We start from the raw sequence: 23036 nt of genomic DNA, 5'->3' as shown, positions 1-23036 counted from the left end.
CCTCATTATCATAACACAACAGGTGTGGGCATGAGGAGGAGGAGGGACTAGGACAGGTGGGTGGTGCTAAGGTGGTGGAGGAGGTGCTAAGGTGAGAACCAGGTATACTTAAAAAACATAATTTTAACAATTTCTGTACACTTTTTTGAAAAAAATCTTCCTCCTAGTATAACCATAATACGTGATGGTTTCCACCCGACGGAGACGATATATACAATGTCGCACAAAACTACAATAAATCTACAAGCTCACAACGCGTCGCATCGTAGATAGGCAATTTTATTCAAAGTGAAGGTAGACGTGGTATGTTTTTTGTCCAAACACCCATAGGACCTTCTTGTTATACAGACAATACACTCTGTCCTCAACACGAGCGTCAAGAACGTTTCATGCTTTGTTTTTAAGACATAGATTCCACTGTTGAAGGGATATTTCACTTTTTTTTTTTTTAAATATGGGTCATTTTATCGTCTACTCAGGCTTTTGTGAGCCCCCCCGGACAGTTTTTAAGTTGCTAGATTCAGTATTTAGATATTTAATATCCATTTTATCATATCAACATTTTTTTTTTTTATCCTATAAAACCCATTTTAAACTCCATTTTAACCATGATAGATTCATCGGAAACACCCGTCCTTGGTTCTGGAGACTGATATTGTCCTTCTAATACGTGAGGAGACTGTGTTTTTTCAATTACTTGTTTCATTTATTTTGTATATATTTTTTGGAAAATGAAAAAATATATATATAATTTAAAAAAATTATAAAATAAATGAAAAACGTCATCAAAAAAGGTCTAGGTCGAAACGCGTTGGTCATACTCATTTGCCTGGCTCTAAATACATTCTTATATTTTGTTCATTTGAGACGGAGTGCCTTGGAATTCTTTTCTTTGCAAGTTTGCATTTCACACCTTTTTTGGCAAGCAGTACTTCTTTGGATATCCTCTTTTGTTTATGTTCCTACCTGTGTCACCAAGAGCACCTATCTCAGAGCCACTGAATGATGCCTGCAGTGCTTCTTTTTCTCTCTTTTTGAACTGCAAAATGAGCACTTTTACTTTCAGTACTTGATACTTTTACTTAAGTACAAAATGTGAGTACTATTTCCACCACTCGATCCCCCCACCCCCAAATAAAAAGAAAATAAAAGAAAAAGGTTTCTAAGCAGTGGTGTAACACATTGTTGACACAGCAGGGCTGTTAGAAGGAGGGTCTTACCTGGGTAATCATCAGAGACGTGCACCGAATAAGAAATCCTACAAGAGACAATAGAACACACAGAAAAGAAACCATTAATATAATTATTCATTTAAAAAAACATAAAATGTTCTATACACCATACACCTTTTTTTCTTCTTTTTTCCCCCCGTCTCATGGTCGGCCTAGTTCACGTTTTGGCCTTTAACTCTTGAACCGAAGTTCGTAAAATCAAAATCTTTTCCCTTGGATCATCTCTCTCCACATAGGCCCCGGCCATTTGTACCAGATTACATTTTCCACCATTGTGCATTTTCTTCAAAACACACTGCAACTACTCCTATGGCTATGTCAGCCTTCCAAACTTTGCCGGCCCTGGGTAGGCCAACCCGGCCAGGCGGAGACCTGTGCTGTGTTCTGTAATCGATAAATAAAGTTGCATAAGTTACTGTGTTCAGTAATCAGTGTTGGAAGAAGTACTCAGATATTTAACTTAAGTAAAAGTAGCAATACCACAATATAGAAATACTCTGTTACTAGTGAAAAGGCCTGTGTTTGAAATGTTACTTGAGTAAAAGTACAAAAGCATTGGCATCAAAATATACTTAAAGTACCAAATGTAAAAGTACTAAAATGTTTGAAAATAGCAGATCTACAAGCTCACAATGCATCGCAAGAGCTTTTAGATCGTCAATTTCCAAATAGCCTACAGTATGTATAAAATAGGGCTAAGGTTAATGTATGTTTTATAATATAATAATTTCTGCAAAGTAACTAGTAACTAAAGTTTTCAAATAATTGTAGTGGAGTAAAAGAACAATAGTTGCCTCTGAGATGTAGTGGAGTAGAAGTAAACGTATTGGAAATTGGAAATACTCCAGTAAAGTAAAAATGCCACAAAATTGTACATAAGTACAGTACTTGAGTAAATGTACTTAGTTACTTTACACCACTGTGTATAATTGCCATGTATTGCCATGTTTCTGTATGCATGTATTTGTCAGCGTACAGACCTCTAATGAGTGGAGTACAGTGTTACTTAGTGGCAAAACGAGTTTGATTAGTTAGTTCACTTTGGTTCCTCTGTCTACAGTATTCGGTACACGACTGCACGCTTCATTGAAATCCTAATCACAGCAGCTTGGAGGACTCAGCACCTCACGCAGTGACATTATTAGGGACTGTCATGGCGGAATGGAGCGAGTGCTCCGTGGTGCATATAAAGCCTCATTTATACCGTGTACGATGCGTGTCAAAATGAGTAGATCTATAGATCCTCCTATTCTCGGCACGCAACAGCATCGCACAGCAAGGTATGATTGAGGCATTTCAGTAGAATTGCCATTTCAAAGTTCTGTCATTTGCTATTGTGAGTGCAAAAAAACGCGTGATGGCTTTATCGTTCGTATCAGAAAGTGTGGGTGTGGGAACACCAATAGTCAGTGGTGGAAAAGGGTACTCACATTTTTTTACTTAAGTAAAAGTATCAATACTGCAATGTAGAAGTACTCTGTTACAAGCAGAAGTCCGGAATTCAAAATCTGCTTGAGTAAAAGTACAAAAGTATTGGTATCAAATTATACTTAAAGTACCAAAAGTAGAAGGTACTCAGTCTGCAAAATGTACCATTTCATAAGTTTTGGAGGCTACTGTATAAACATCTTTTGAAAATAGCCGATCTACGCATTGTGAGCTTGTAGATCGGCTATTTTCAAATGGCCGAAATCTATATAGGGCTGAAGTGGTTACTGTATGTTTTGTAATAATAATCAAAATCTACAAAGTAACTAGTAACTAAAGTATTCAAATACTTGTAGTGGAGTAAAAGTATAATATTTGCCTCTGAGATGTAGTGGAGTAGAAGTAAAAGTACTGAAAACTGGAAATACTCCAGTAAAGTAAAAACTCCTCAAAATTGTACTTAAGTACAGCACTTGAGTAAATGTACTTAGTTACTTTCCACCACTGCCTACAATATAGTCTTACAGTATAGTCTTAGAAGCCATATGGGTAATACTGGAAAGACAATCACGCAGTGTTAGGCTTAGCGGTTCTCATTAGCTAAACACACCATTAACGGAAACCCTGCGAATAGTTACATACAAATGTATGTTTAAAAGAGCTTAATGAAGGCATTTTGGGTCACAGAATGTAAAATGTCATCAAATATCAAGTACACCACACAGCAGTGTTTCCCAAACTGGGGGTCGGGACCCCCAAGGGCGTCCCAAAATTATTGTGTGGGGTCCCCAGTTGATTAGCTTAATGTGCAACATTGTTTTCTCACTCAACAGCAAACAAACCAACATACAGTATACAGGGTATCTGCACATTTATAAAGTGACAATTTTAAGACCTTTTAAACGACTTTAAGACTTTAAACGACTTTAAGACCTTTTTAATACCAAATTTGCCAAATTGTCAAGTATTACGCAAGAAAGAGGCTCACATTGTGAAAATAGCCGGTCTACAAGCTCACAACGCCTCGCGGTGCGAGGCGTTGTGAGCTTGTAGACCGGCTATTTTCACAATGTTTATCTGTGGAACCGAGTCAAACTAAATGTTGCCTACAAGTGCTTGTCAGGGTGGGGGAGTCCCCAGTTCAAATATGATTATTTTGCGGGGTCGCAGCCTAAAACGTTTGGGAACCCTTGCTATATACAGCATTGGGACGTGCATGTCGAAGAAAATGATTCCATAATGAAAGAGCGTTAAGGAGCCAACATGGGGCTGAACCATTCAAGGTGGTGGTGTCTGGGGTGTGTTGCTGCATGGAGACAATGGAATAACTCTACTTGACATATGCCTCAAACAGTGGTGGAAGAAGTAATCAGATATTTTACTCAAGTAAAAGTAGCAATACCACAATATAAAAATACTCTGTTACAAGTAAAAAAGCCTGTGTTAAACATGTTACTTGAGTAAAAGTACAAAAGTATTGGCATCAAAATATACTTCAAGCACCGAAAGTAAAAGTGCTAAAATGTTTGAAAATATCAGATCTACAAGCTCACAACGTGTTGCGATGCGACGCGTTGTGAGCTTGTAGATCGGCTATTTTCAAATAGCCTAGGTATAAAATTTGCCTCTGAGATGAAGTGGAGTAGAAGTAGAAGTATAGACAATCGGAAATACCCCAGTAAAGTAAAAGTACCTCAAAATTGTACTTGGGAGTACAGTACTTGAGTAAATGTACTTGGTTACTTTAAACCACTGCTGGGGTGTGTACAGTAGCTGCATGGACACAATGGAATAAGTCTACTTGCATTATGCCTCAAACGAATGTGGGTCATTCAATATTGAGTACAATTGTTACGCTCGTGGTGGACTGGTTTGTAAACATGAGTGTGGAAAAACATGTACACGTAAACTGGATTACTGGCAGATTAAAGATTACTGGCATTCAGCTCGACTACTTAACGCAAGACCGGGAACGCGTCGGTGTCATTTTTAGATTTTTTTTGGCTTTTCAAAAATAGCAGACCTACAAGCTCATAGCGCGGCACCGAGTGCCGTGCTATGAGCTTGTAGATCTGCTTTTTTTTATCTTGAAAATATACATGTTTTTTAAAGCGTTTTTAACTCAAATCTTTGCTTCTGGGGGAATGCTACAAATGGCTTCTAAATCCTAACAGTTTTTTTTATTATGCTGCTATAATACCAGTGGTTCTCAAACTTTTTTCATGTCAAGGACCACCCAAAATGTTGTCCCCCCCCAGAAGCAAAGATTTGAGTAAAAAATGTTCGCTTTAAAAATATATATACATTCTAAGATGATCACAAATATTTATGATTTTCATATCATAGAGTATATATTTATGACAACGTTTATTAAGGTAATGAAATCAAGTCTAAAGTTCGTCAAAAACCCACCCACTTGCATTGAGAGTTATTTCTTCTGACACCAGCAGGGGTAAAACAGCGAAACTACAGGCCATTCCTATGAACTGTCACTTCCTTCCTATATAGACTCAATAGGCTCTATGCACAGCAGCCATATTATCACTTCCTTCACAGGTGTTACCAATGATACTAATGAAGGCTCTGTTCCATTTAGTGTAGCGCAGTGGTTCTCAGATCTTTCAATGTCCACGACCCCCATAACTCTGAGAGTGTACGGGTCCATTTGGTTCCATTTGTACACTCTCAGAGTTACACACCCGTAAATTTAAGGGTCATTTGGAAACCCCTTAAGGAATCACATTTTAGACCCACTGGTGTAGAGTGTTTCCAGTGAGCCAACACGCACAACATCAGCACCCTGACTCTGTTTGACCAGAATGGAACAGAGCCTTCATTAGTATCATTGGTAACACCTGTGAATGTCTTCACAATATGGCTGCTGTGCATAGAGCCTATTTAAAAATAACCTATATATAACCTATAACAAAAAAACTGTATAGTGGCCTTATACTGTGTGCTGCTGGTCAGCCGTTCCAACTGAATGCATGAATAATGAGTCATCGGAGATGAGGCTCACATCAAAGAGTGCTGACAAACAGGTGTGCACGTTGTGTGCATGTGTGTGTGTGTGTGTGTGTGTGTGTGTGTGTGTGTGTGTGTGTGTGTGTGTGTGTGTGTGTGTGTGTGTGTGTGCATGCACGTTGGCCATGCAGCTGTGTGGATGCAGCTGCACAACCCTAAACACCTCAAAGCAACTTCTGTTTCTGGTCATCAGCAATTCTACGTCCATATGCACCTATAGCTCACTTTAGCTCTAAACCATGGGTCTTCATCAGGGGGTCCGGGACCCCCAGGGCAGTGGTTCCCCAACTGGGAGTTTTGGGATGATTAGCTCAGTGTGCAACATTGTTTTCAACAGTAAACAAACCAACATACAGTATATACAGGGTATCTGCACATTTCTAAAGTGACAAGTTAAGGACTTTTAAGACCTTTTTAATACCAAAATGTCCAAATTGTCAAATATTACATAAGGAAGAGGCAAACATTGTGAAAATAGCCGATCTACAAGCTCACAACACCTCGCTGTGCGAGGCGTTGTGAGCTTGTAGTTGGTCTATTTTCACAATATTCATCTGTGGAACCGAGTCAAACTAAATGTAATGCCTCAACTCCTACAATTCCAAGTGCTTGTCAGGGTGGAGGGTCCCCAGTTCAAATATGATTATTTTGGGGGGGTCGCAGCCTGAAAGGTTTGGGAACCCTTGCCCTAGGGGTTCCTCAAAATGAATACAGGGGGCCACCAAATCGTTGTATGATTGGAACACCCAAAATAGTCAATCTATGCTCACAACGTATCACAGCACAACGCGTAGATCGGCTACTTTTCGGAGAAGAGGTTTGGTGTGTAGAAGGGGAAAAGAGCAGACCAAGTACAGAGCCAAGTTTAGTAAATATTTAAGTGAGTTTAACTTCAGTGGTGGGCAACTTTGATGATGGAGAGGGCCACTATATTTCCACACGCACTCCAGAGGGCCACATTGCATATTGTTGCTGTCTGGCAGACACCTCTTATCTCTATGTATCAGCTTGTTTTTTTTGTACATTAATGCCGTACTTTGCCATTCTAGTATGTCATACAAAAGTAGCTTGTAGATCAGCTATTTTTGGAATTGGAATCCTGAATTATTTTTTGTTATTTTTTAATTGGAATCCTGAATCCTTTTACATTTCAAATGCATTTAGTTATACTTAAGTTAACTTCATGAACTTAAATACAAATACATTGGACATAAAAAAGTCATTAAACTAATAATACAGACTGAAGTAATTAACTTAATGTGGCCCGCAGGTTAATATCGGAATACTGATATATTATTGATTTCAGCTGTTACAATTGCAAACATACAATCATGACCCACTTTAAGTGTGGCCCCCGGGCCATGTGATTTAAGTGGTTAAATGTCTGAAATACACATTGAAAGGAAACCAGCACAGAAAAGACCATGTGCAAACACACCTTAATTGACACAACACTGATGACAGTGCTGTCAAACAAGTCTATGAAGCTATCTATGAAAAAGGTTAATCTGCAACACAATTGTATACAATAGTGGGGGTCCTTGGCCTGAAGACCCCTGAAAATAGCTGTGTTAAATGTCATGTCCAGTGTGTCCACATGCTCAAGATGCTCCTACTCCATATACATATTGTATTTCTGGAAGCACATGACACTGTATGGGCTAATACAGTGGTGTAAAGCAACTAAGTACATTTGCTCAAGTACTGTACTTACGTACAATTTTGAGGTATCTTTTACTTTACTGGAGTATTTCCATCTCAGAGGCAAATATTGTACTTTTACACAATTATTTGAAAACTTTAGTTGCTAGTTTCTTTTAAATTATTAATACAAAACCTTAACCATTAACCACTTCAGCCCTATATACATTTCGGCCATTTGAAAATAGCCAATCTACAAGCTCACAATGTGTCGACCACTGCTCCTATACTCCATATAAATAATGTATTTCTGGAAGCACATAATAGAAGTTACACCAACATACTTTAGTCAGCAGAACCGCAGACCTCACCCTCTTCCCTTTTTCAACTGAAAGCAGTACGTTTGCAAGAGGAACCTCCTCGAGTTAGATTTTCGACCATACTTTCCTCATCTTATTGTTGATTGTCTCCGTCAGGCCGAAAGGCATGGCAGAGACTATGTTTTTTGCACCCTGTCCGTCGGTGTGTCCGTGTGTCTGTCTGTGAACAGGTAATCTCCGGCACCGTTGGCCCGGTCGCTGCGAAACTGTGCACACACACTCCCTGGATACCTCTGCCCCGAAACTTTCAGATTGGCACGTTATAGCGCCACCAGGAGGCCGATTTTTGCAAAACCCATTTTCTGCAACAGATTTTGTCCAAACATCTCGCAAATCGGTACACAGTATCTCTATAGTCATGTGATCAACACGGATCTGTCCGATGTACCATATTCCATCCTGATTGGCTAAGATTGGCTTCCAAAGTTTGCAGGCTTGGTTCGTTTTGAACAAAATGCTTCAAATCATGAACGCAGCTTGCAATTTACGTGAAATTTTGCACGCATATTTCCACTAGGCCGAGGAAGAAATGCCACCCTTTTCACATTGGCCTGTTATAGCGCCACCAGGAGGCCGCAATAACCTACCTGACCTGGCAGAAACCTTTCCAGTTTGATCTAAGTTAAGCCTGCTGCATGCGAGAGTCTGACCGATGGCAGATTTTGGGGTCCTAGACAATGGGTCTTCAACAGGGGGTCCTCAGAGTTACTACAAATCTTGAACAGTAGCATTCATCCCTATTCTGGGGTGAACATTCGCTGAAAATAGCCAATCTACAAGCTCACAACGCGTCGTGCTTGCGACACGTTGTGAGCTTGTAGATTTCCAGCGAAGAGATTTGGTGTAGAGGGGAAAAGAGCAGACCAAGTACAGAGTCAACGGTCAAGTTTACGAAGTATTGAGGGTTTAAAAGGTTAAAATACACATTAACGCTTTGACTGCCAGAGTATTTTCATAAAGTACTCCCCCAGTGCCAGCGATTTTCGTGTTTTTTTTTTGTTATTTTGTAATTTCATTTTCAAATAGTTTGTCTTTCTGCGTTTTTAAACACATACCACAGATCGGCCAGCAGAGAGCAATAGATTGACACCTCAATCACTCGCTGACTCGTTCGACCCCCTCCGCACGGCTCAAACAGTGTATACGTCATAAACCGGATGTGACGTTTTCGACAATTTTTGATTGGCCTTAAATACGATGTGATACACGACGCCGATGACTGATCGTCACCCAGACTATAGAAAATAGAAGTGGAGCTCTCCGTTAGTTTTTTATACCGTGTGAAAAAACGTGTTTTTCCCTATTCTGGCCGAAAATGACCGGGGGAAAAAAATGAGAACCGGAAACGGAATCTGCGTCATGAAACCGGAACCCAGTGAGTCTGAAGAAATCAAGAAGCGAAAGTGATGATGAAAAATAAACAGAATAGCGTGATCACAGTAAAAAGTTAAAACTCGGGAATTCTCGTTCTGGCAGGGAGGGTATTCAGAAAAAACTCGGGATAACTCGGGGCTTAGCACTGAGAGAGTTAACGTTTAATTATCATAAACCATTATACGTATAAACAAGTACAAAACTTCAATTAACACAACACTGATGATAGTGGGGGGGTCCTGCTTCATCTCTCTCTCTCTCTCAGCTACGTGTCCTTGACCTGAAGAATATTGTAGACCCCCTGTCCTGTATAGACCATTACCTATATTTTGATTACGTTAGTTAGGTCACTGTCAGGGAGCAAGTCAGAGCCCTGTTTGAGTTCACATTTTTTCATAAATACCCAGACCACAAATACACCAATGAGGTGGCCTATGGGAGGTATGCCATGGGCACATTGGGCCCGATTCATGAACCGTACTTACGAACAAATTTGTTCTTAGACCCACTTAAGAAGTTTTTTAAGAGATTTTGGCATTCACAAATGTTTTCTTAGCTGTGATTTGTTCTTAAGTTAAGAAGAAATCTACGCATACTAGAGAGCACTCTTAGGGTGGCCTTTGAGTTCTTAAGTGTGACATATTTGTGCAAAAATAATTAATTCTCGAAGTTTCTTCAATTCTACAGTTGTATAACATGTGATTTAAATTACAATAATATTTTTATCTTTAGAGCAAAAAATGTTCTCAAAAGTGTGGTCTGGGGACCCCCAGGGGTCCTTGAGGGAGTTCCAGGGGGTCCACAGCAAACGAGGAACCCGGTTGAGTTGAAGCCCAAGCCCCATACCCACCCCATAACCCCCCACCCAACCCACCCTCATCCCCTCACCCTCATCGCCGCCCCCCATACCCCCACCCCCATATCCCCGACATTCGCCATACCCCCATTTTCCCGTCCCCTTCTTACCCGAAAGCCCCCCTATACCCACCCGTCACACCCATCCCCATACCCCCCACACAGCCCCCTACACCCCTCCTTGCATCACCATACCACCCACCACACCCCTATTTCCACCCCATTACATACCAAGCAGCTGCTACCTTCCATATCCACCCACCAGCTTTGAGTAATAAAATGTTTTATATCCACTACTAACGCTACTACTGAACATGAGATATGGATATCATGCTAATTTCAGCAAATTTACATTGATGTCTAGTGGTGATATGTTGATTAATATGAGAGAAATAATAAAAATACATTAATTAATTAAATAAAATAATTTGCTGTTCACTTCAGAAGTACCTCCACAGAACTATTATTGATTTATTTATTTTTATGTTTGGAGTCTGGTGTTCAAGCATCTTTAGACTTTAGTTTAGGTATTCTTTACTTCATTCTCTCAACTTTATTTCTGTGTGATTTCCTGTGATGTCTGTGAGCAGCAATCACACACAGGTGTGACTGCAGGCAGGGCCATGCAGTCATGCCTTATATGGGGATTGGTGGGGCGGCTACCTATGGTAATTTGGATGAACTGGCACACCCCTTCAAGTTACGAGGACTGGGATTCATCATCAAAAGAACATAAGTTACGAACAATTCTGCCATTTAAGAACGCTTCATGAATCTGACTCGACTTCTCTTAGGAATTCACTTAGGAAGAAATTTAAGAAGACAACTTACGAATTTATTGCTGAATGAGGCCCATTGGCCTTAAAGGGGAATTGCCACTCATTCTCAACATTGAACCATGTCATAATATACCTTAGAGCTGTTGTGTGGAAGCCCCCCCCCCCCCATTCTATGTCGTCTACAACTGGAGAATTGATTGTTGGGGTCATGTGATCAGTGACATACGGAAGGTGTACTCTTTGGCCCGCCCTCTTGGCTGCTGCATTCACTAGAATGGTGAATTTCACTTCCAGCTGAAACAGTGTCTAGTGACGAAACCGATGTCTCCGCGCATGAAGGGAAAGCTTGGTAAAGTCTATGGGAGCAGCATTCATAATGTGACATAATGTAGCAGATAAACAAACTGTGGCCAAACACATATCAATTTGGGGGTCCTTGACACCAAAAAGTTTGAGAAGTACTGTAACTGCTGCGCCACAGTTAAGACCAGCTTCAAGCTGAATGTGTGCGTGCGTGCGTGCGTGCGTGCGTGCGTGGTTTTAAGTGTACATGCAGCCATTAGACAGTGGACTTGCTGTAGAGGCAGATTCCTCAGCATAAAACATAAAACTTTAAATGAATAGACCTAAAAAATTCCCCAGTTCCACTAGTTGTGTAACTGCCCCGACAACAGTGCTTTTGGCAAGACAAACTCAGTGCAGATTGTATTCATTAGCAACCAACAAAGCCTTTCCAACACAGAGCTACAGCATGCTTTTCATTTGGAGGAAATGTCCACTCAGTTTTTGAAGGTGAAAATAAGCGCAGTTTTAATTAGACCGATTTCATCCCATGAGGGAAATTCAGTTTTTGGAGAGAGGGTAGTTATGGGTTGAGCGTCTTCATTAACCCTTTAAGACCGGGAACGCATCTGTGTCATTCTAAGATTTCTTTGGCTATTCAAAAATAGCAGATATACAAGCTCATAGCGTGGCACCGAGTGCCGCGCTACGAGCTTGCAGATCTGCTATTTTTTTTTTTTATCGTGAAAATGTGTGCAAATCTTTAGTTTGAATATATATATACTTTTTTAAAGCGAAAGTTTTTAACTCAAATCTTTGCTTCTTGGGATTTTACAAATGTCTTCTAAATCCTAACAGTTCATTTTTTCTTTTTTTTTCTTTTTTTTTTACTTATGTTGCTAAATTTTCAATGGTTTTCAAACTGTTTTCATGTCAAGGACCCCCAAAATAATATGTATTTGTCCGCGGACCCCCTCCCATCTTATAAATATTTTGTTCCAGGGACCCCCAGAAGCAACGATTTGAGTTAAAAATGATTTGCACAAATCTTCAAGATTTTTCTAAACAATTGCAGATCTACAAGCTCATAGCGCGGCACTCGTGCCGCGCTATGAGCTTGTGTATCTGCTATTTTTGAATAGCCAAAGAAATCTAAAAATGACACACATGCGTTCCCTTCCCGGCCTTAAAGGGTTAAGTAAAACAAAACTGAGTACTTTTTCCACCACTGAAGGTGTCCCTGAGCGAAAGTATCAATACTGCAATGTAGGAATACAAGTACAAGTCCGGAATTCAAAATGTACTTGTCGTAGCTCTGAGATGTAGTGGAGTAGAAGTAAAAGTACTGAAATGTTTAAATACTCCAGTAAAGTAAAAACACTTAAGTACAGTACTTGAGTAAATCCTCAAACGAGGTGCACAGGAGCACCAGCTGTCCACAAATTGAAAGTAGGAAACATGTGACAATAAAGTCTTTGTCACCGGTGTGCATGTGACCATGTCTGTACCACATAACCCACATCCTGCTTTCTGAAGAGCTCAAGACCTGTATCTTTCTTTCTTTTTAAAACAACTATGCATTTAACCCCTTAAAGGAGAATACCACTCATTTTAAACATTGAACTATGTAATTAAAACACAGAGCTGTTGTGTGGAAATGAGAACAAAGTCCCCCCCGTATACTGTGTTGCCTAGAACTGGAGCAAAACCATGGCACCACCTCTTTAAGACCTGAGATCAATTCTACAAATGCCTTCTACATCAGTAGTTATTTCGAGATGTAGATTTTTATCAAAAGGAAACAAATTGGGTTGTTAATTATCAAGTGCTTAATTATTAAGGTCTTATCATCCCTTGTATGTTTATAATTGCTCTTTGATTAAGCAAAATTATGTTTTATCCAATTACTCCATTAATCGATGGAATATTCGGTAGCATACCCGATAACAAAAATATTCGATAGCTGCAGCACAAAATGAGCATTCAAATCAATGTGTAGACAAAACAGACACGAAGCAGAACAAGATGAGGCTGCATGGAGATCTGCTTCTCGTCATTTTTGTCAGGAATGTCATTTGGTGTTTGCCACCCGGCCCTGGGCACTGTGGGCAGCACCAACACTTCATCTGGCCCTGGGCACTGTGGGCACTGTGGGCGGCACCAACACTTCTTTTGGTCTTTGCCACCTGGCCCTGGGCACTGTGGGCACTGTGGGCAGCACCAACACTTCTTGTTGACAAGCATCTGGTTCGTTGTGACAAATTATCGCCCTTGTTCCCATGTCGTCACTCATCACCGTTAAGACCAATTAAGACCTGAAGCCGATTCTACAAATGTCTTCTATAAATCCCAACAGTATTCTGAAAAAACGTATGTTTCTATATCAGTGGTGCTCAACCTTTTTCACGTCAAGGACCCCCAACATTATATGTATTTGGCCGCGGACCCCAATCTCAAAATATTTTGTTCCAGGGACCCCCAGAAGTAAAGATTCAAGTTAAAAATGTTCCCTTTAAAACAACATATATTCAAAGATTTGCACACATTTTCAAAATGCTTTAAAAATAGCAGATCTACAAGCTCATAGCGTGGCACTCGGTGCCGCGCTATGAGCTTGTATAGATCTGCTATTTTTGAATAGCCAATGTGTAAAATAATGCTTTTTTAGCTCAAATCAAAAAGTGACACAGATACGCTCCATGTCTTAATGGTTTAACCAGAAACGCCGCTGAGCAACGACCAGCGTTGGAAAATTGAATTTGTCATCAGTCGGTTGAACTGAAAAAACCCTGTTAGTTTCGAGCAGAACCAATAGTTTGCTTTTACTCCACTACAATTATTTGAAAACTTTAGTTACTAGTTACTTTGCATATATAAATTATTATATTATAAAATGCCAATAACCACTTTAGCCCTATCTTCTACATAGGCCATTTGAAAATAGCCGATCTACAAGCTCACAACGTGTCGCATCGCGACACATTGTGAGCTTGTAGATCTGGTATTTTCAAACATTTTAGTACTTTTACTTTTGGTACTTAAAGTCTATTTTGATACCAATACTTTTGTACTTTTACTCAAGTAACATTTTGAACACAGGCCTTTATACTTGTAAGGGCACGGTCACACCACACTTTTATTTGACCTATATATGTTGCGGAATCTGCCAATGCTTTTTCAATGAGAATGGCTTGGTTTGATGGTCTTGCGCATCTTTCCGCATGTCGCGCACACCTTGCGTTTATGCGCTCTATGCTGATTTTCCTCCTCTGTCCAATCGGGTGAGTGGAAGGCGGACAGTCCCAAGACTCAGGAAGCGACATGGTGCTTAAGATAGAGCAACTGGTTGTAGCTGTTGTATGGGAGTGTCTTGAAAGTGAGTGACAGGTGCGTCACTGGTTATTGGGACAGAATGCCCTGCAAGCTACTCCGTTTTGTGAGCTTGTAGATCGGCTATTTTCAAATATGTATATAGGGCTGAAGTGGGTAATGTATGTTTTGTAATAATAATCCAAATCTACAAAGTAACTAGTAACTAAAGTTTTCTAATCATTGTGGTGGAGTAAAAGTACAATATTTGTCTCTGAGATGTAGTGGAGTAGAAGTAAAAGTACTGAAAATTGAAAAAACTCCAGTAAAGTAAAAGTACCTCAAATTTCTACTTGAGTAAATGTACTTAGTTACTTTACACCACTGCTTTAGGGCAGGTGTCTTCAACGTTTTTCAGCCCAAAGACCCCTTAGCTGAGAAGCAGGGACCCTACAAACGTTAAATGTGTTTCCAGATATTTATCGACTTAAACCCTCAATACTTTGTAAACTTCACCTTTAGCTCGGTACTTGGTCTGCTCTTTTTTCCCTGTACACCAAACCTCTTCACCGACAATAGCCGATCTGCTATTTTCGGCTAATGTTCCCCCCAGAATAGGACGAATGTCAAATATAAATATGTTGTCCGCTTGCTGTCCGTATGCTGTCCACTGCTATAAAAAAAATGAGGACACAATGAGGGCTGACTCACTTGCCAGAAAGCTGCGCAACAACAGTTGCTATGATTTCTGGCGAGAGGTCAAAGTCATAAACAGCTGTAAAACCCCCTTACCGTCTTCCATTGAAGGAGTGTGTGGGTCAGGCAAACATTGCAGAACTGTGGCAACAACACTATCACGAGTTGTTCAACCGTGTCAAAAGTGATACATTTGTGGTTGAAAAGGTTGACTCCACTGATAACGTGACAGTTAGATCAGAGGAAGTCTACAACACTATAATGACTAGAGAAAATAACAAAGCTTGTGGCCCGGATCACATCTCAGCTGAACACTTAAAGAGCAGGTGCCATGTTTCTGCACTTTTTCTGTTTTTCATGTGTCGATGAGGTTGATAGAACTTCATTAAGCCCCCCGGTGGTGGTTTTATGGTGTTTTATGTCTTCTCTGACTATTTGGAGTTTCTTCCTGGAGGCTGAAACCTTGAGGGGCAAACGTGCCAATAGAGAAACAGCGCTTTAGTGGCATAGTAAAAACTTACCCTCCCCCTCATTATCATAACACAACAGGTGTGGGCATGAGGAGGAGGAGGGACTAGGACAGGTGGGTGGTGCTAAGGTGGTGGAGGAGGTGCTAAGGTGAGAACCAGGTATACTTAATGAACTGGAGGCGTGTCCACATAAAAACATAATTTTAACAATTTCTGTACACTTTTTTGAAAAAAAATCTTCCTCCTAGTATAACCATAATACCTGATGATTATGTTTTAGGGGGGGGGGGGGGGGGGGATCACTGAAAATCACGGCACCCCGTCTTTAAAATATGCCAGTCTTAAGCTTGCTCCTCTTCTTGCTCTATCTATGTCTTACTGGTTTCCTTAATCGTGGTGTCTTACCAGATTCCATGTTATCTGTGCTACTTGCGCCAAGGACAGGTATCACTTTTTAAAGCATTCTGGACACCGTTGTATACGGCTCACCTGTGGAGTAACTATAAGGCTAGCAGCATGCAAAAACGAAAAGTTGCAAACAACGATGCCTTACGGTTGCTGGTGAGGGTACCAAGATGGCACAGCACCAGCCAGCTGCTTGTTAACTTGGGGGTACCTACCTGTCAAGCCCTTTTAAGAAATGTAATGTACAAATGAATTTGTCGTCTGGAAAAGTCTGACAATCATAAATGGTGCATTTATATAGCGCTTTTATCCAAAGCGCTTTACATAGACTGTGCATTACATTCACACACCGATGGCAGAGGAAACCATGCAAGGCCCCAACCTGCTCATCGGGAGCAATTATGGGTTCAGCGTCTTGCTCAAGGACACTTCGACAGTAGTTCTTCTGGGGGAGCCCGGGATCAAACTGGAAACCTCACGGTTGCCACCCGGCCGCTCTACCGGCCACTCTACCCCTGAGCCACTGCAGCCCCAATCGTGTTATTACGATTTTAATTAACCCTGTGAAGAGTTCCACTCGGTTCCCTTCCATGATGCATATGTGTGGCTAGCTAAAATAAAGTCCCTATCACACAATGATTTGCCCCCCCCCTCTGTAGTAACTCTGAGGACCCCATAGGGTTCCTGGGACTCCTGTTTAAGACCCTTGCTTTAGGGCAGGGGTCTTCAACAGGGGGTCCGGGACCCCTAGGGGGTCCTCAGAGTTACTACAAGGGGGCCGCCAAATCGTTGTGTGATTGGATATATGTTTTTACATTAACCACTTGAACCCTATATCCCTATTCTGAGGAGAACTTAAGCCAAAAATAGCAGATCTACAAGCTCACAACGCCTCGCAGCGTGAGGCGTTGTGAGCTTGTAAATCTGCTATTTTTGGCAAAGAGTTTGGTGTTGGTCTATGAAATCTATGAAAATACAATTGTATACAGTATGTAGTGGGGGTCCCTGCTTCATCTCTCTTTCAGTTAGGGGGTCCTTGGGCTGAAAACGTTGAAGACCCCTGCTTTAGGGGGTTCTAAATTGACCTTAACAAGTTTGTAACTCTGACAGTGACAAACCACAGTCTGATATTGTTGTTGTTTTTGACTATGGGGATATATTGTATATGCATAATTCACTCTCCACACTGAAGCCTCTTGATGCAGTCTACCACAGTGCCCTGCGTTTTATTACTGGGGATGATTATCTCACCCATCACTGTATTCTATATGATAAAGTGGGTTGGCCATCTCTCACTGTGCGTAGAGAGCAACATTGTATTTTATTTATTTATAAGGCCTTGTGTGGAAAGCTTCCTTTGTACCTATCCTCGCTTCTGAAACCTAAGGTTAGAGGTCATTCAACACGTTCACAAACCCACATTATATATACCAGTCCTCGTAAGAGCAGTGAACAAGAAAAGACTGCTTTCATGTATTATGCTCCACACAAATGGAACAAACTTCAGGATTCTCTGAAACTGGTGCGATTGGTCTCAATTGAGACATTTAGGGTGCTTCTCAATGACACACTACATAGTGACTGCACCTGCTTCATGTAACTCTGTTTATTTGACATCTGTGACACTGTAATATGATTCAAATGTTGTTGTTGTTTTTCATTGTGTATGTATTGTATCTTATATGCTGTCATCAGGGCGTCCTTGAAAAAGAGAGCTTGCTCTCAACAGGCTTCCCTGAATAAATAAAGGAAAATGAAAGAAACAACCACAGTCAGTCTAATACTCTCTTTAAGAGAGTTTCAGAGAGAGTGCCTGGCTCGTGTGTTAACTCCTACAGTATGATGAGGTGGAAAAAGTACTCAAATGTTTTACTTAAGTAAAAGTATCTATACTGCAATGTAGAAGTACTCTGTTACAAGTAAAAGTCCGGAATTAAAAATGTGCTTGAAAGCATTCGTATCAAAATGTACTTAAAAGTACCAAAAAGTTAAAGCATTGTAGATCGGCTATTTTCATATAGCCTAGGTATAAAATAGGGCTAAAGTGATTAATATATGTTTTATAATCTAATAATAAAGTAACTAGTAACTAAAGTTTTCAAATAATTGTAGTGGAATAAAAGTAAAATATTTGCCTCTGAGATGTAGTGGAGTAGAAGTACAAGTATAGACAATTGGAAATACTCCAGTAGTGGAGTAGAAGTACAAGTATAGACAATTGGAAATACTCCAGTAAAGTCAAAGTACCTAAAAAAAATCACACCCAGAGTGAAGTGGGCGGTGTGGTCATTACAGTGGACGGACGGACGGATAGATAGATGTGTGTGAATAATAAAGGTCTTAAAGAATGAAGATATATTATAAAAGACAGATTAATACAGGGTGCTGTGAGTGGAATGGAGCTGTTGACCTCTAATCTGATGGCCTCTTATAGGCCGGTACCGACAAGTGCTGTTGATTAAGAGGGGAAACCGTTGGCCAGGTTACACAAAATGATGGAAAATACTTCTGATTAAATTGTGTTTAATAAAGCTCAAGTATCCCTCACCATGCATCCTCATCATTAATCAGACGTACGTCTCCTGGATGTTAAATGATTGATTCAAACATTTAAAACAGTTGAAGCAAATATGGGCTTAAAAGAAGGATTTGTTGCTGTGCGGCAGAAACCAGCTAACTCAAATTTTCCGCGTTTGCATTTTTTTCCATAAATCAGTGCTATTGAACACCCTTTACATCTGTGCGTTGGTTAAAACATTATTGAACCAATGAAAAGTATTAAAAAGTGCTCCGAAATTATATGTATTAGTCCATGGGCCCCCATCTCAAAATATTTTGTTCCAGGGACCCCCAGAAGCAAAGATATGAGTTATGATTTTTTAAAGATTTAAGGTCATTACACACCGGCGATTATGCGAATATACGCACACAATTAACACAAAATGTCAAATAATGATGTTTTAGTGATTATTGTTCCTACTGAGCTACATACTAGTGAATAAATCACAGACTGAGGTTTAACCTTTGCTTTTATGAAATATCCGAGACCGTTTTATGGAAACCGTTTTAAACATAATTGCTAGTTTGACCACTTCAAATGCTCTAATCTTAAAATAATAACCGAAAATAGCCGATCTACAAGCTCTGCGACGCATTGAGAGCTTGTAGATTGACTATTTCCGCTGCGCAACATGCTTCCATAGAAGACATGCTGGCTTCTATAGTCCAAATGACTGAAATCAGTCAAGGCGACTGAGAACTTTAACCCATGCATCCACTAAAGGATGTGTATCACTGGTTTATTTACAAATAGGCTCTATGCACAGCAGCCATTTTGGAGAAAAGTTTGGCCTCTTCTTACTTCCTTCACAGGTGTTACCAATGATACTAATGAAGGCTCTGTTCTGGTCACTAGAAACACTCCATTTTGTTTCCCAAATGGCCCCTTATGGTGGGTGTGTAACTCTGAGAGTTATGGGGGTCCTTGAAAATAAGACAACCAGTCTCCGCAGTCAAATACATCATCATTTTGAGGGTCACTTTGACATGAAAAGGTTTATGATCCACTCCAGACCATAGACCCCGCCCACTCCTCTGGTACTAATCAGGCTATGATGTAGTGAAAGGTTGGGAACCCTATGCCCTAGGAGGCCTATCTAAATTAATAGTGGCCTTTTATCTGGACAAGGCTGCTAATGGGTCGGCACGATACACGGCCAAATTGTTGTAAATGTCAAGCAGAATGGAAGCACACGGTGCGTGATAGTCCAGACACCACTCGTGACATTTCAGTTCATGATTAATTGTCACGCAAATAATTGCGATAAATGATTAAACATGTTTTTGGCATTGAACATTGGAACATATCTAGGCACTCGGGTGGCGCAGTTGGTAAAGTGCCCTGCCCACCGCCACGGAGGTTGTCGGTTCGAATCCACAGTCGTGCATTGTCGAGCGTCTATATACGAATACAATTTGGCAGTGGTGTAGAATGTACTCAAATGTTTTACTTAAGTAAAAGTATCAATACTGCAATGTAGACGTATTCTGTTACAAGTAAAAGTCCAGAAAGTTTATATCTGCAAAGTAACTAGTAACTAAAGTTTTCAAATAATTGTAGTGGAGTAAAAGTATAATATTTGCCTTTGAGAAGTAAAAGTACTGAAAATTGGAAATACTCCAGTGAAGTAAAAGGACCTCAAAGTTGTACTTTATTACAGTACTTGAGTAAATGTACTTAGCTACTTCACACCACTGAAATTCGGCTCGTGTTCTGGGAAGGGAAGCCCGGGCGGGGAGGGTGATAATTGTCACACATTGACCAAATTACTGAGTAGTTGTAGATCGGCTATTTTCACAATGTTTATCTGTGGAACTGAGTCAAACTAAATTAAATAGCTCAACTGATTATTATCACAAAACATATTAAACACTTCAGCCCTATGTGTATTTCTGCCATTTGAAAATGTATACAAATCTTTTGAAAATAGCATATCTACAAGCTCACAATGTGTCGCAATGTGACGCATTGTGAGCTTGTAGATCTGCTATTTTCAAAAGATTTGTATACATTTTGAACTTGTGAAATGGGACATTCTGCACAATGAGTACTTTTACTTTTGGTGCTTTAAGTACATTTTGATACCAATACTTTTATACTTTTACTCAAGTAAATTTTGAATACCTTACTTTTTACTTGTAATATACTGTAGGTATTAATACTTTTACTTAAGTAAAACATGTGAGTACTTTTTCCACCTCTGCTTATTAGAGATCATTGTACATGTGATGCAGACTACTTGGTAATATTCCTGTCACAACAGACGGACGGACGGACGGACGGACGGACGGACGGACGGACGGACGGACGGACGGACGGACGGACGGACGGACGGACGGACGGACGGACGGACGGACGGACGGACAGACAGACAGACAGACAGACAGACAGACAGACAGACAGACAGACAGACAGACAGACAGACAGGCAGACAGACAGACAGACAGACAGACAGACAGACAGACAGACAGACAGACAGGTGAAGTAAAACTTGAATGCGGCTTTTTATTTACGTAGCCGTTCAGTTACCACAGGCTGAATGTGTGTGTGTCAACCTCACAGCTATTCAGGAAATGTGCAACTTCCCTGTTCAACTGAAAACACGCACAGTCATGCGCGCCTGTGTGTGTGTGTGTGTGTGTGTGTGTGTGTGTGTGTGTGTGTGTGTGTGTGTGTGTGTGTGTGTGTGTGTGTGTGTGTGTGTGTGTGTGTGTGTGTGTGTGTGTGTGTGTGTGCTTGTGAAAGTAACACTTCACTATGCAACGCTACATGACGACTGGCACAGGCTGCTTCACAAAGACAACCCTATCCACTGTTGTGTAGTTTTTTTTTGTGGTAAGACTTTATATTAAGGTTGGGTCTATAATGCATAATAACCACATTTATCATGCATTATAATGCACTTGCAAGGCATTATAACACTTGTTATAACTGTTTCTAATTATGCATAACAACTTACAACAAATACACTTCATAACTTAACTAAGTTAAGGTAGTTATAATGTGCTGTTCCACTGAGCTTATAATGCATTATGACCAGCACTTATAATACATTAAAAACCTTGTTATAAGTTGTCATATATGTTTATAAACATTTATAACGAGTGTTATAGTGTCTTATAAGTTCATTATAATGCATTAGAAATGTAATTATAATGCATTATAAACCCGACCTTTAAGTAAAGAGTTTTTTTTTTTTTACTATTTTTGAAAAATTCTAAATGTTTGGGAGAATCTTTGGAAGTGTTGGCCTATAACAACATGGGGTTATAATGACCAGATTGAAAGTGGTTGAATGGCCTAGTGCAATGGTTCTAAAATGTGGGGTCAGGACCCCAAGGGGGGCCCATAAATTATTTTGGGGGGTCCCCAGATGATTAGCTTAATGTCCATTGTATTCTCACTCAACTGTAAACAAACCAGTATAAGTGCACTGTATACAGGGTATCTGCACATTTCTTAAGTTACCATTTAATGCCAATCTAATACCAAATTGGCCAAATATTACGTAAGACAGAGGGAAACATGGAATCTACAAGCTCGCAACGCCTCGCAGTGCGAGGTGTTGTGAGCTTGTAGATCGGCTATTTTCACAATGTTTATCTGTGGAACCAAGTCAAACTAAATGTAATGCCTACAATTCCAGGTGCTTGTCAGGGTGGGGGGGATCAAATATGATTATTGTGGGGGGGTCACGGCCTGAAAAGTTTGGGAACCTTTGGCCTAGTGCACCGGTAGGTTGCACAAGACTGAGCTAGAGAACTTTATTCTGGCCTATTGACTCCAGGTAAAACATTATACATCGTCGGGTGAAAACCAAAACCGTTATTTTTGTATAAATATTCTAAAAAAAATATATATAATCTACAAGCATGTGACACGTTGCTTGTAGATCTGCTATTTTCACTACCTTCGTGCAACACTCTTGTTTGATGAAGTAGGAAATACATTTACAAAAACCTCTACTCTAGTGATTCCTAACCTCTTCCTAAAAGAGGATTTTGATCATTTTGGGAGAAAAACTAAATATAATAATAACATGTTTTTTTTTAATGTTTGAGATGACAGGATTTAAGGGCAGTGATTAAAGCATGTTGCACAAAATCATATATGACTAATTTGTCCAGACCATTTGAAAAGAAATGATTGTCTAGTCTATCTTCATAGGTTGACCTCACAACAAAAATACTTATTATATCACATGTGAGAAAATATTTCATAATGAGAACCCCCCTTTCCTGAAAACGGTATGAGTCATTTATCAAAACAAGCGTTGTGCCTCTCGCCGTGTTACACCACATGTTTTTACCCATAAGATTACGTGACCTACCATCACTGCAGCGATGGTAGGTCACAGAATCTGGTGGGTAACCCATTAGCATTAGATTAGAAACATGTTTCGGTTCCATGATGGTGAAGAAAAAACCCTAACCCTAACCCTAACAAAAATACTTTCATTCTTTTAAGAATTAACTAAATAGTATTTACTATTACTAGTACAAACTGTATATTAGTAGTAACTGAGATAGATGTTGCCAATGTTGAAACTACTGGTGTGTAAACTTATGGTGCGTTCGGAAATACAGCACTGAGCGCACTGG

The 23036-nt window shown here is 40.1% G+C and overlaps 1 protein-coding gene across 2 annotated transcripts in view; it reads right to left on the bottom strand.

Moving 5' to 3' along the window:
• Positions 1-23036, bottom strand: part of parp8 (poly (ADP-ribose) polymerase family, member 8) — a 117153-nt gene that overhangs the window by 85129 nt on the left and 8988 nt on the right. For both annotated transcript variants that reach the window (XR_014600696.1, XM_084055971.1), the window contains exon 3: positions 1221-1258. Coding sequence is in view for 1 of the 2 variants with exons in the window: in XM_084055971.1 (XP_083912097.1) it covers positions 1221-1258 (38 nt within the window). In the remaining variant the exon portion in view is untranslated. The remainder of the gene's footprint in view (positions 1-1220; positions 1259-23036) is intronic.

Source organism: Gymnoscopelus microlampas (assembly GCF_963454915.1).
Source record: "Gymnoscopelus microlampas genome assembly, chromosome: 4".
Lineage (NCBI taxonomy): Eukaryota > Metazoa > Chordata > Actinopteri > Myctophiformes > Myctophidae > Gymnoscopelus > Gymnoscopelus microlampas.
The sequence above is the reverse complement of the archived record's forward strand: the minus strand, read 5'-3'. Positions and strand labels throughout refer to the sequence as shown.